Source organism: Pelmatolapia mariae, linkage group LG12 (assembly GCF_036321145.2).
Source record: "Pelmatolapia mariae isolate MD_Pm_ZW linkage group LG12, Pm_UMD_F_2, whole genome shotgun sequence".
NCBI lineage: Eukaryota > Metazoa > Chordata > Actinopteri > Cichliformes > Cichlidae > Pelmatolapia > Pelmatolapia mariae.
The window spans coordinates 16,332,199-16,347,113 of record NC_086237.1 but is presented as its reverse complement, the minus strand read 5'-3'; the positions used below and the strand labels follow the sequence as shown (position 1 = coordinate 16,347,113).

Here is a 14,915-nt window from a genome sequence, read left to right as displayed (position 1 = left end):
ACATTGACCGACTGAGGGGCGGCCACAGGAGAGAACAAACGCCACAGAAAGGATGCCTGTCAGTTGGTCTCGTAGTCACAAACTACTGGAGTAATTTAGTTCAATTTGCCAACATAAAGGTAGGCAGACTGCTTCATTTTAGTGAAGGCATAATTAAAAATAATGGCATAATGTTGCCAGTTAACTGATAGATCTCAGTGCTTTATGCTGTCTTTGCTTTCTTAGGAGACTGAACTCAGTAAAAGGCAGATGAAAAGAAACAGTGATGAGACAAACACTGCATCACCTGTCTCACCTCAAATGAGCTCAAGGACCGACTTTTGCAGGCGTTGCTTGTCTGCTTGGTCTTCAATGAGCACATCTGAAATTTCCCCACAGAATCTCGCATCCTCCAGCCCCACCCACAGCAGTCCATGCTCTCCCATGGTTAGCAGTCAAAACAAAAGCTGCCAGACTGTCGAATCATCGCTCATTCCATGCGATGCGTGTCATCAAGTGCAAACTCTTTTGAGAAAGACAGGAGACGCTCTGGTAGACCTGCTTCAGAGCGAGGGCCTGCCCTCATCTCTGCAGCCTCTCTTAGCAGCTGTGGATGACTCTCTGGAGCTGGGACGCATGACAGCAGGCGATGTTTCCCAGTGGGCCAATGAACAGCGCAGGGACACGCGCAGGCTGGAAAAACACCTTCAAGATGTGCGCTGTACGGTGCAGCCTCTTAAAGACAGACTAGCAGCGGCAGAAGAGGAACAGAAAAGACTCAGGTCCCAGCTGGAAAGAGCACAAAAAGAGTTCAACCAAGAGAAGGAAAAGCTTCAAATAAATTCAGTCCAGCTTGAATTTTCGCTGCAGAAAGCACAGAGAGTCATTAAAGAAACAGAGAAAAGGCTACATGAGGAGCAACAGGAACATAAGAGGGGTGAGTAAAATTGTGAATAAACATGATGAGAGTTCACTGAGATCACTTTTACTACTTTCACATTTGTGAACACAGACACTATGTCCTTGGAAGAGATGAATTTCAAACTGAAGGAGGAAATAGCACTGCAGCAAAATACCTTACAAGCACTGGGTAAGACACGCACCTAGAATTAATCTACAACCTTTCTTTCATTTTAAAAAAAGAAAGCATGTTTTGCAGAGCACACACAAAATAAATATTTATGCTGGCTAAGATTTTTTTGTGTGTGTTAGAACATGAAAAGAAAGCACTGCAGGAGAGTCTGAACACCTTACAAATAGAGGAAGAGGCCTGTTCTAAACTGCGGCACAGGATCCAGCAGTTAGAGAGTCAGATCTCCGACACTCAGCTCCTTCTTGATAAGGAGAAAGCCAAGTACCAGAGTGCCTGCCGTCAGCAAGAGGTCAGCATCACAGCAAGCACCTGATTATTTGTTTTCCACTGGGCACTGTGACAGACTCGCTTATGTGTGAGTCACACAGCAGTAATCAAATAGATTCATACAGGTGTTGTTTGGTTGTGAAATCCAGTCAATGCAGGCAAAGCAGAAGTCTTTGTTAGAGAGAGTCGACGCTCTCGACAAAGAGTGTGAAGAGCTGCAGAGGCAGCTGGGGGAGAGAGAGGAGAGGCAGATCGGCCTACAGAGTCAGCTGCAACAGATGTCAGAGGAGAAGGAAGAACTGCGAGTTCAGCTCACTCAACAGCAGGTAGATCAGAGCTCTTAAATGCACTTTACCCGTAGTAATACCCAAAGAAGACATGTTTTAACCAAGTAGTATATGCTCCTATATTTTTTCCCCATCAGGACTGGTGTTTGAAGCTCCAAAATGAGAAACAGACCCTACAAACACACACAGATGAGCTAAACAACTGCGTGGATGAGTTGAAGGAATATGTGCAAGCTTTGAGAGAGAGGGAGAGGCTGTTGGTGGCTTTCCCAGAGCTCAGCCCACTGGCTCAACCACAGAGTAGGCCGTTATGAACCACCTACTAACTAACATTACCTGTGTGTATGCAAATAAATGTGGCTTTGCACCTGTCGAGTACTAGTCGACTGTGGCTATTAATACTTCGGAAAGCACAGAGTGCTAGTTTGACAAACTTGGAATTATAAGATCACAAAAATGACCCAGTGCACTTGCAGATGAAAGAGACAGTAAATCGGAAAAATCAGTGCACATTAAAGTATTACTCTTGTCTTCAATCTTGTCATTTTTTTCTTAGTTTCTTTTTTGGGGGTTGGGGGGGGGGGGGGGGGGGGGGTTGAGTATGATATTCATGTAAAGTTAAGGACTATTTCTAATTTTATTCCATGTAAAAAGGTACAGGAGATGTGCTTCTGGATATGCAGCAGCAACTGCAAGCAAATAGCATTCGTATAAAGGTTTTGGAGCAGGAAAATTCCACCCTTCTTAGAAGTCTGGAGAAACTGGGAGAAAGAGCACAACATAATGCAAGCAGGGTAAGTCATTAGGTAGGAGTCTTGTGATGCTGCATAAATAAAAAATGCACGAATAGATGTATATCATGGATGAATAAACAACTTCAAACAGGGTTTTGTGGTTGTTAGTTGCTGAACATTATATATATGTATTTTTAACAGGAAGCCTCCACTCAGCAGACACGGACTGCTTCTCTGCCCAGCACACCAACAGAAAAACATCCAGCGTAAGTATTCTGCTCTTTAGATTAGTCTGAGTGATACTGTGCATCCATTGTTGCCTTCTTCTTTGCTCCACAGGCAGAGCAGTGATGCAGCAAGGCTGGGGTACGTTAATAGAGGAAACGAAGCAGGAGGAGGAGAGAGCGGTGTGGAGTCAGAGGATCGTGTGTCCGCCTCCCCCTCGTCCATACAAATCCACCTTCAAACACTCCACCTGAACACAGCGTCCACTGCTGCTAAAAGCCCCGCAAAACTACACAGCCCTTCTCAGCTTTCTCACTCCAGGGCCTGGAATCAGAGGAAAAAATGAAACAGTGGAGGTGTGAGCAGAAGCTGCTTTTGCAAGCAATACACCTCTTTAAGAATTACTGGCAAAAACTACAAGTGCCCAATTTCTTTTCTATGTAAATGCTGTTTTTTTGAGTTTGTGTGATTACATATTGTCATTATGTACAGTTATGGCAGTTAATATTACAGTTAAGATGGATTGCTCCATAATAAACACATTATTAATAAAGACTGTTTTTCACCGCTGTTAAAATAGGGCAGTTATGGCCCCTGCATATTAGGTTTCATGAAATGTGATATGCTTTCTCAAACAAGCCTGGATGTATCTGAATGGACAGCCTTCCCTCCGGATTGATCACATGGTTCTAAGTAAATAGGTAAAGTACCTTGAACATCACGGAGACAGACGTCAGTGTCATTGTTTGTGTGCTTGCTGACAAGGATGAGGGAGTTTCCATGGAAACGCAAGTGCTTGCTGGTTTCACTGAATCTCTTCTGACCTTCAGGTCAGTCCCTGCAGTGTAAATTTTCAGTAAAATTGAATTAAATAAACAATCGTGTTAGTATAAACACTAACCTTTTACCAGTTTTACCTGAATGGACACATGACCTGTCATTTCAGTCACTTCACAGACAGCATGTGACCTGAAGGTTAATCCCTAATTGGCTTAACTATAGCTGTGTAATCAAGCATATAATTTAAGGTAATTTTAAGCACTTTCAACCAGTGCCATAGATGTCACTGAAAATCATCTCTAATGCTATGCTTGACTAAACATTTCATTCTTATGAAGAAAGATATTTTGTCATTCTAATGAGCAGTTTACCATGAATAAATATAAACTATTGTTTATTTAGCTAGTATATACATATGTAAAAAAAAAAAAAAAAAAAAACAAACTTAAATGTACCTCTATGATCTAATGGAAAATTTGTGCTTCACCTCATTTAACCTCAGTCTACTGTTGGTGTGTAGCTGTGACTTTCTTGAATAAAGAATGATTTTGTAGTTTTGAAAACAAACTAAATGTGAATTGTGTTCAATGTCACGATGCAGTCTGTCTTCATTATCAGGCTGGTGCCCACATGACTGCAGGAACTGAGCTCCCTACGGCTGAACAGCCAAAGATTATATCAACACGATGGCAATAAAGGAGCTGCTATTATTTATTGATGCTACTACGAACCCCGTTCGTGCTGTATTGATCCCTCTGCAAAGGTTTTAACTTTCTTTCAATAAATCTCAGAAAATCAGTTTCAAATTATTTCCACAACAATTTTGGCAACAATGGAATCGCTCAAGTGATGTCTTCTCTGCTTTCATGTTGATTTAGGAAAACCTGCAGGTAGACTCAATGAGTCTGAAAGAGTGCTTACCTCCGAGCAAATTATTGAAGAGATGAGTGCATGACAGCTGAGAGCAGACAGAGTCACTGCTGAAATCTCAGTTGATAATGAAGCCAGAGTGGAGAGCAATTGAGACCAACATGAATTTCTGATTTTCAAGGACATGGGTTATTTAATTTAAGGAATTTGAAATTTCTCTGTGTTTGGTAAGACGGTCCACCATTCAGGAAAAAGTTTGGTAAACACAGTTGGCTTGGGCTGATCGCCACAGGCAGACACAGGTTATTGTTGGTTCCACAAGTGACGACTTCCTGGGGCTGAATTAACAATAGACATTGGCTGTCATTGAGAATCTAGTGATTGGGTCTCTGAGATTCAAAGTAAGCCTCCAGGAACTAATATGGGAAGCTCAAAGTCCAAAACAGAAAACTGGCTCAAGTTAAGTATAGCCTAAAATAATCCAAATGTCCAATTTATGAAAAACAAACATGGTGAAATATTGCAGCAATAAAATTTGTGGATACACTGCATTTTCAAAAAATATGTATTTCAATCTAAGATAAAATAATCCAAAAAAGCGGGAAGATGGTGAAAAGGAAGAAATTACTTAAAAGAAAAGTAGTATGTGTCATTTAATGCAGATTAAGGAGATTATTTTCTTTTGACAGGACCAAGCAAGAATCAGAGAGAGAAAGTGTTAACAAACAGGGATGAAAAATTATATTAAATGTCTCAGTGTGTCAGAAGGAGGTAAACCTGGACCTGGTGCTACCAATTAGTCACCCGTCAATGAACTTAGTGGTTAGTACAGTATATAAAAACTGTAAGATGCTTTCTAATGATTGAACAACACAAGATATTTACAATATGAAGACACTGATCTTTTATATGGATCTTTTAAGCATGCATTTGTGTTGTCATCACGCTGTCCTGTCAACTTGTTAGGTTAAGATTTGACATGAAAACTAGTTGACTGCCATTATGTCAGAGAAAGATGGCTTGACTATAACACAAGTGAACAGAATGTTGCAGATGGTTAAATATGACGGAGATTTGCACACACACATTTGTCTTTCAAAAGCTGAACAAAACGATTGGCAAGATTTAGGGCCATGGCTAAAATGAGTGCAAGAGTACCTACATTGGGAAGCGATTCAATTCATTTGCACCTATTTTAGGATTACCCTGTCCTGATAACCAATTCAGCCAGACAGTGGACAAAAACGGTACATTTTTTGTTGCAGGAATGTGGAGAATGACAAAAACCAGCAGGTCTTCCTCTACCTCCAAGCTTGTGAGGCATTCATTTACTAGCTGTTATTGGTTCTAATATCACATTGCATTATTGAAAAATGCCAAATATCACAGTTTTGAACCCAGCATCACTTCTCCCCACAGCAGCAGATGGTGAACCACATGATTTTATTGCAGCCATTTCTGGAATCTGTTAACCCACACCTGACCAACAGGACGCACTCCTGGCAACTCTAATCTGAAGATCTTTGTGGGTAATTCGGCATCGCACAACCCAGACACCAGTTAAAATCAAGTAGGCTATGCAGTGATCACAGAACATCTTAGTATTAGGCTTATTGTCATGTCACTATTTAGCTCAAGTTGCTTAGCTTGTAGCATTAAAGCAAGCAAGTGAAATCACTTAAAATCACTTAAGATCAGCCACCATTTACACCATTTCTGCATAAACACATGGGCTGATACATGATTTTGGCATATTATGGAAACACTGCTTTTTAACTGATTCAGAGAAATCCATCACATATCACAATTTTGTGGTTGTGCCTCTCCCTGAGTCTGGTTCTGCAGGAGGTTTCTTCCTGCCAAAAGGCAGCTTTGCTTTCCCACTGTTGCCAAGGGATTGTCTTGTGGAGTTTTGTATGTATTATAGTATGGTCTTACCTTACAATATAAATATCCATGAGGTGACTGTTGTGATTTGGCACAATATCAATAAAATTCAATTGAACTGAATGTTACTTTGACATTTATTGCCCACCATAGCATAGTTAGAAACCATTTGTAGGCTTAGGTTCTTCCCCAAATTGTTTGTGCTTTCATTTTTCCTCCATTTCATGAACAATCATGTCAGTATTGCTTATGGATGTAATTGTAATTCTTATCTTGTGCTTTTGGCTGGACACAAGCATCCATTGGCATTATGGCATCATACCCACTTGCATGGTTCACCTCAGATCTCTCAGATCACACTCAGTTCATTCAACCTAAATCTCACTCTTCAAGTTCATTTCCTGTTTCCGCTGGCGTGCCCCAGGGTTCGGTATTGGGGCCTCTTTTATTGATTATTTACATGCTTCCACCCTGTCACATATTTCGGAAATACAATATTAACTTTAACTGCTGCGCAGATGACACTCAGCTGTATATTTCTTCCAAACCCAATTTCACCCTTCCACCCATCTCATTTTGTGACTGCCTCATGGAGGTTAAATCATGATTCTCCACCAATTTTCTCAAACTCACTAGTAATAAAACTGAAGATCCACTCATCAGCACAGCTTCCACTCTAACTAAATCCCACAAGTTTTCCATTAATATTGACAACTCTTCCACAAGTACCTCGACAGCACTTTGTCATTTCAGTCTCTTATTAATCACATCACCGGGTCTACTTACTTCCACTTATGCAACATCAATCGTCTCCGTCCTTTCCTCACCCCACATGCTGCTGCTGTCCTTGTCCATAGCCTTGTCACTTCTCAAGTTGATTACTGGAATTCTCTTCTCTTTGGTGTCCCTAACAAATCTCTTCACAAACTCCAACTCCTCCAGAATTCTGCAGCCCGGATCATAACTCGCACACCATTCAGAAAGCACATCAACCCTGTTCTTCGACAGCTTCACTGGCTGCCTGTAGATTCTCTTTCTAAATATTGCTTCTCACTTTCAAATGTATCCATAACCTGGCCCCTCTCGTTCCCTTAGGTCTTCATCCGCCATTCACCTTATTGTTTCCTCTGCCTGTTTTACCACTATGGGGAACAGAGATTTCAGCCACTCTGCTTCCCAACTTTGGAATTCACATCCTCAGGAATATTGGCTCTCTTCTCTTGTTCAAGTCAAAACTCAAAACCCTGAATAGATGTTTAAACCCTCATCTGTTGGAACTAGCCTACTCTTTTTAACATTGACTGCAATTGTTGTCTAATACCTGTTATTTTATCCTTTTACTGTTTATCTTGTATGCTCTGTACAGTGACCTTGGGTTTTAGAAAGGCAGCTACAAATAAAATTTATTATTATGATTATTATAAACAACAAAAGGATGTGAATACTACATGGATGTGATTCTCTAAGAGACAACGCCTGAAATCAAACTCTGCACAGTATTTTTTTTTTTTTTGTAAATGCTGCTTCAAAACATTTATTTTTTAGTCTTTTGCATTTTACATAGACATTCACCACAACAGACTTGATAAGAAGATTTGAGACTTGTGCAGAGAACAGAGTACAATACTACTCAGAAGTAAGAAAAGATTTGGACCATTTATAACTGTGAGAACGTTCAGCTTAAAAAAGCACCACAGTATGAATATCTATTACCGGGCTGACATTAAAAGCAGAACAGTGACACAAAATTACAAGACAGTAGATTGCAAACTGTGCAAAGTTGTACAAAATTCTCTTGAACCTGACTCATTTTTTAAAACTATACCAAATGCCTCCTAGTGTACATTCTTACCTATGTTTGTGTTTTGGTTTAATAATTCAAATCATGGTGTGCAGTATAACAGTTTCTCTCCATCAGACAAATAAATAACTGAACCATTCAGACTGAGTGTTTTCGCTTTGGACATCAGTATACATTGACTACAACATGTTTAAGGCCATTGGTTTCTTGTGTAACACATGCAAATATAAGCTGAGAAGAATAAAATCAGAATAAACTTGTTTTTTTAATACACAGAGTAACATATGTGATTGAGAAATAAAAGCTCACTTAAATTCAATTATTGACACAAGTGTAAACTGTGGGAATGCTATCCATCTGATGTGAGCGCTCTCACATATGCGACTTTCCCTAATCTAGGTCAAGCTGCAGACTGGCGACAGGGACCGCAGTAAATCTGCCGGGATTATGGAGGCCCTCGGGGGAGCGGTGCAGATCCCAATTTAACGTAACGACCAGTGGCTGCAGTATTTGTGTGTGAAGACTCCCGTTTGATAGGTTTCCACTGATATTCATTTATCAACATTTTCCCAGCTTGTCTCAACAATCGGTGTGCTTTGTTACATAATCTCATGCTGACAGGGGGAGAAGTGAAACGGGCTGCTGACTAAAAGGTGGATGAGAAAAAGACTCAGAGTGCAAGATCAGTGACACGAAAGAAAGAAGTGGGTCATGGGATGAGATTTAGGAGATTTAACAGAACAACTGAAGTGTTCAACCAGCTAATTACTGATTATAGACCAATAGAAGTACATGCAAAATTTATGAGTGACACACAAAAATAACAGAGACAAGAATGGCTAAGCTAATGTGTAAAATAATAGTATAACTAGTAAAAATCGAAAAATAAATACATGGAGTATTACTTATATTATAGGATTAAATACTTTGTCCTAAAGAAAAATACTTGGGGAAGTCTATATATTACCAAATAGCAAAAGCCGGTTCTGGGGAGAAGAATCTCAATATGATAAAGGAAAAAACTGAACTCTGTGCTTTTCTCTGTTCAAATTACAACGAACAGGAAACAATGCATTAACTGAATTAAATGATATTCCACTTTGTTAGCAAAAAGAGGAGACATTGGTTTTGCAGCTCCACAGCTGTGGTAACATAAAAAAAAAACAAAAAAAAACTCCACTGTTTGTCACAAAGAAAGCACCATATATAACGTACAACCATGTGGAATCTGACAAACTGGCAAGGTTGCAAGAAAAGAGCTGGTCTTAGGGCATGTAACACAATTTTGATGCTTAATGTTTACAGGACAGTAATAAAGCTCTCTACTGTACATTTGAATATTACAAGATATACAAATAGGCTTCACAATAAGACAGAAGGAGTGCATCCCCCAGACTGTGGTGTGCATACATTTGCAGAGCAACGAGTATAGCCTGTCACGTGCTAAAGGGAGTGAGATGCAGATAGTACACTAGTTATAGTACAGCATATGACTGGGCGACAACACACCGGGCAGTTTTAATGATTACGACTGGTCACACATTATCTCTTTCTGTTGCACTCCTCGGCTGCTGAGGCAGCGGGGCTGTCGATGTGGTGCGCTGAGGTGTCCAGCTGACTATCGGGCTGAACGGACTGCACTGTCTCTACCAGGCTGCCGCTGGGTAGCACCACATAGCGTGCGGCCATGTCTTTGGGCTGCAGCTCCCGTATTCCCTCCTTGCTGTGCCAGATCCCGTAACCGAAATACACAAAAAGACCTGCGCAAGAGACAAGATGGAAAAAAGCTAGAGCAAGAATTTGACTCTACATAACAGCACACAGCTACAAAATGGTTCTTTTTTTGTCCATGTGTTTGATGCAGAAGATGAAGGTCTATGTATGAGAGAAATTTATTATTTAATCTACTTAAGTGTAGCTAATCTACTAGAAGTGACGTTACAATTTTCAAATGAACTGACATTGTAGTTATCATCCATCTTAGATGGCCAGGCTTGCTTATAGGAATGCTGATGGCAAAATGGCATTTTAAGACAAATACTACAGTCAGCATGCTAATGTACGCTCAAATGCAAAGCCTGCAGGTTGTTACATTCAAAGTCATCACATCAGTGACTGTATAAAAGATCTGAAAGTTTACTGTATAGCTGTATAAAGGTTTACAATCATTTGGTCACATAGAAGGGTTAGCATTGATAACAATTGCTAATAAGTGATTGTTAGCAATCCTCTGTGCAGTTAACACCACATAGAGCTAAAGTTAATTTAACTATTATTAGTTTTGAGGGGTAGCTTTCACTTAGTTTTTAATGCACTTGCAACTTCTGAGTGTGAAAAATGAGGCCAGTTCAGAAATGTCAAGAACTGCAGTTTCTCAAATGGCCACTTGAGGCTAGCTCTCCTTAGAGTAAAGTAAGCCAATCTCCTTAGAGAATTATTAATAACAGCCAAAAAGATTGTGTTTACAGCCTGTTACAGTCTCTGTAGCTAAATCTTTCTTTTGAACAACTGCACAGGGTTGAATTTTGTATAGCTTTGTATAACATGCAATGACACACAAATCAATTTACAAGTTTTGTGTAATGTGTTTTTTTTTCTGGATTTCTGGTTGATATTCTTACCCTCTCCATTAAAATCAAAGCATAAAAATGAGATACTGTTTAAGTGATCAAACTTAGAAATTCTGCAGGGGTTCAAATAAGTATTTCCCCAACTGTAAGCAAAGGGAGCAGATTGAAAAGTTGACTTCTGCCATTCTGCTTTTCCTCTGATGTAATAGTTACATCAGTGAACCAGTAACGATCTAAATAGCCTAATATTATGAATAGTACTTTAGCAAAAGAGTACTTTTGAGTTAAATTAAAAAAATAAATAAATAAATAACACTCCATAATTACATTATGGGAGATAAGTATCCATTCCTTCCTCAAGGGAGTGAGAATTTAGCCAGAAGCCCTGTCAACAGTAATATCCCACACGTGTGTATCTTGTTAACTTGCAACAGTGTGACAGGGAAGTTTAAACAGTTTAGTGGCCCAGAGAAGCCTTAAGCTAATACAGCTAATTACGCTTCCCAAGTGAGTCCCACTGACAGACGGGACATTAAAAAGCTGTTTGACCAGTGCCTACATCCGCAGAGGACTGATAATAAAAGGTTTTTCTGCTTCCTAAGAGAACAGAAGATCTTTTATTACCAGCCTTTTATTGTAAAACTTATGTAGGTTGCATTAAGTTCACGTGAAACAAAAGGCAGATGTTTTATGGTAGCGTATTCAAACTATTTCCTGAGATAACACAGACAGCCAGTGTTTGTGCGGATAGATAGTTGCATGAGCCGGCTGTGTAAAAGTAAATCTATTTGCCCAAAATTTAAGTTGGGCAAAAATATATATTTTTGGAGGAATATACTGAAATCTTTTAGTGGCCCCAATATTTTCTGCATAAGTTCTGATGTCCTCTCACCTATGGCAATCCACACAGTGAATCGAATCCAGGTTAGAAGGCTGAGCTTCATCATGAGGAATACATTAAAGAGGATACTGGCACCTGGAGTCAATGGAACCAGAGGTACCTATATAAAAATAAACATTCTGTCAGTCTCTAAGCAGTACAGTTTTTCCTTCTTTTTTAATTTAGACTTGAAAATGTCTGTAAAAGCTCACCTGGAATGTTTTGTTGTTTCTTTGTGGCTCATGGACCCATATAATAGCAAGGCTGAGAATGTAGGCTAAGCTAAAAATCACCAGAAGCATTGTGAAGCTCCACAATGGCAGCTGCAGCTGTTTCTGTCCAAATTCTAGCACAGCACAGAGGGACACCGAGCTCACTATCAAAGTCAGCACACAGAAGGCCACCACCTCACCCGGCTCACAGTCCCCCAGCAGCCTGTCCAGGTACGGCTCCCAGCACGCCTTCAGCTGCCCCACGCCACGCCTCTCTTTTTGCTTCTGCCTTTCTACCAACTGGAGTTTGTCTGAGAAGGACTCGTACTGCTTTGGCTCCTCGCTGTCCTCAGATATGGTCTGAGATTCCAAGGGGGCAGGGGAAGGCTCGTTGTTTGGGATGGGAGATGTAGAAGGCGTTCCCTTGGAGCTGGTTTTCTCGGGCTGGAAGCGCAGCACGATAACACTCGCTGCCACGAAGGTGTAAGCCAGGAGAGTTCCAATGGACAAGAACTGAACCAAGGCCTCCAGGTCAAAGATGAGAGCCATGGTGGCCATGAGGATTCCAAACACCAGAATAGCATTAACAGGAACCTTGGTGATGGGATTGACTCTTGCAAAAATGGAGAAGAACAATCCGTCCTCTGCCATGGCATACACAATCCGAGGGAGGGAGAAGAGATTACAGAGCAGCACAGTGTTCATGGCTAGAAAGTGGAACAAAGAGGACACAAGTCAAAATATGGCACTGATCAATCAATACAGCTGATAAATATAATGCACCAACAAGCATTTAAATCAAACTCACCACATATGGAACCGACTGCCACAACAATTCCAGCCCAACTATAACCACGGCGGAAAAAGGCATCTGCCAAAGCCGAGTTGGGGTCCAGTGAATGCCAGGGTACCATCAGCGTAAGCACTGTGGAGACCAGGATGTAGGCTGTTGCTGCCAATCCAAGGGAGATAGCAGTGGCGATAGGGACAGCCTTCTGTGGATTCTTTGCCTCCTCACTTGAGGAAGCAATTACATCAAAGCCCACAAATGCATAGAAACATGTGGCCGAACCTGCCAGTATTCCCGACATGCCGTAAGGTGCAAAGCCCCCTTGCTCCTGGCTCCAATTGGCTGGCTCAGCGAGCACAAAGCCAAAGACCAGGATGAAAACAATAACCCCCATACTAACGGTGGAGAAGATGTGGTTGAGGTAAGAGGACACTTGGACGCCAAAGGAAATGAAAAATGAGGCAACCACCAGAATTCCTGCCGCGAGCAGGTCAGGGTAATGCGCGAGGAAGGGAACGTTCCACTGCATAATGTGCGTCTCTGTGAAATTCTGGATGGCGTGGTTAAAAATGGAGTCTAGATAGCCGCTCCAGGCACGAGCCACCGCAGCCCCACCGATCATGTTCTCCAGAATCACATTCCAGCCGATGAGAAAGGCCCACACCTCCCCCACAGAGACGTAAGTAAACATGTAGGCGGATCCCGTTTTGGGAATGCGCGCTCCGAACTCAGCATAGCAAAAGGCAGCCAATAAAGAAGCAATACCTGCGAAGACGAAAGATATGATGACAGCGGGCCCGGCTGTGTCTTTGGCCACCGTTCCTGTCAGAACATACAAGCCGGAGCCCACCATTCCACCGACACCCATCAGCGTCAGGTCCAGGGTGGAGAGGCAGCGTTTGAAGGACGTGGCCATCATGTCATCTTCTAGTGTCTTGAGGCGGTTCAGTTTCTGACAAAGGCGCACCGCTGGCGCACAGCCTCTCGGACAGGTTGCCATAGCTAAAGGGTTAAGCAGGCCAGCTGGGCAGGATAGTGGTGCAGCAGTCACACTGGATCCATTACCTGCTTATGAAGAGGACCTGTAAAAAAGCAATTTGCATTTCGTGACTAAATATGTATTTTTCACAAAGCAGCTGATGCATACTATGTGTGTAATGCCACTTTGGACACAAAGTTCTCTTTCAAGCTGTACCTTTAAAGAAATGATGTCCATGTCCTTGAAAAATAATATCTATAGAGATTTTTAAGGTCCTGCATTTACATTTGACAATATCTTCATTCATACAGCTTAAAATCATAACATATCTGAATATAGGTCCTGCTCCCAATCACAGAAGGGTCATAGAGATACTGGACAAAAAAAAAGTTACATACATGAAGTCAAACTTCAGTTTCTTACATTTTTATACACAACATTTTGTCACCCTATCCTCTACAATCTACAAAAACAAAAAGCTTTAGATCTCATACCAGCTGATAACCAGGATCACCAGCCAGATGTTTGTAATATCTTTAAATCTTTACCTTTTTATTTGCTTTCATGTTTTTCTCCTTTAAACCAAGAGTCTATAATGAGTGGCACTGCCCTCTTAACACGGTGGGCCAGTCCACGTCATCTAAAAGGTATCACTGATGTGTAAAATTACAACATTAAACACAGTTGGAAAAGAGAGCTAGAAAAAAAATTACAGATTATTTTTGATATATTTAGTCTTTGTTTCAGTAATTCCAGATATTTCTCCTATCGCTCTGGGCGGTGCAACATCCGACTCCTGGCCTCGATCGGCATATGGCGACAACAGGATGCCTCCATTATAATTACGTAACGCTTTATTCCCCTCTACAAATAAGATCGCTGTCTACTACAACCACAGCCGTTTACATTATACGTATAAAAGCGTGCTTATCCACCATCAAATAACAGAAATAAGATCAGGCGGATGATTGAATGTGCGTCCTTTTAAATGCCAAATTAATAATTTAGAACAAAATGGAAACGCAGGCAGAGAGAGGATCACACCAGTGCATCGCCCTGCCTCTCTCCTGGATGTGGACGAAATGCGGCGCTACATCACACTTTCCACAGATAGGTGTGAGTTTCTGATCCACGCTCCGTTTGTAACGATAAACGACCGCAATGCCATTTAAAAAAGTCAACGATTGCTTTACCGTCGCTGTTCAAGATGCGTCATCGGTGCTGCTGCGGGTCCTGAGCTGTGGCGAGTTACCGGCGTACATCGTCTGGTGATGGAGCAGAAGGTGCACAGACGAATAAAACTAACATGCACTGCCCTGACTGACTGACTGCTTCTTAAAGGCGCAGCTCCAGCTGAAAGGGCTTCCCCGCTGGGCTCCACCCATTTTTTAATCCACAGGGTTCCCGGGGATGGGGGGTCCCTATGGTTACATGACAGGTAAATTTACTATGTGCATGTATGTAGCCAGTAAAACACAACTGAAAAAGCTGAAAATTAAAATAAAACTGTATGATTAAGCATCTGATCCATGAGAACTGAATGGGGGAACTGGAAATAAAG

The 14,915-nt window shown here is 41.3% G+C and overlaps 1 protein-coding gene across 1 annotated transcript; it reads right to left on the bottom strand.

Moving 5' to 3' along the window:
- Positions 1-7,646: 7,646 nt before the first annotated feature.
- slc7a4 (solute carrier family 7 member 4) lies at positions 7,647-14,687 on the bottom strand. The gene is made up of 5 exons (XM_063489826.1): positions 14,548-14,687; positions 12,394-13,457; positions 11,586-12,292; positions 11,386-11,494; positions 7,647-9,683 (listed from the first exon to the last, which is right to left on the bottom strand). The coding sequence occupies exons 2-5, from the start codon at positions 13,373-13,375 to the stop codon at positions 9,466-9,468; spliced, it is 2,016 nt and encodes a 671-aa protein (XP_063345896.1). The 5' UTR covers positions 13,376-13,457; positions 14,548-14,687; the 3' UTR covers positions 7,647-9,465.
- Between the last annotated feature and the right edge of the window lie 228 nt (positions 14,688-14,915).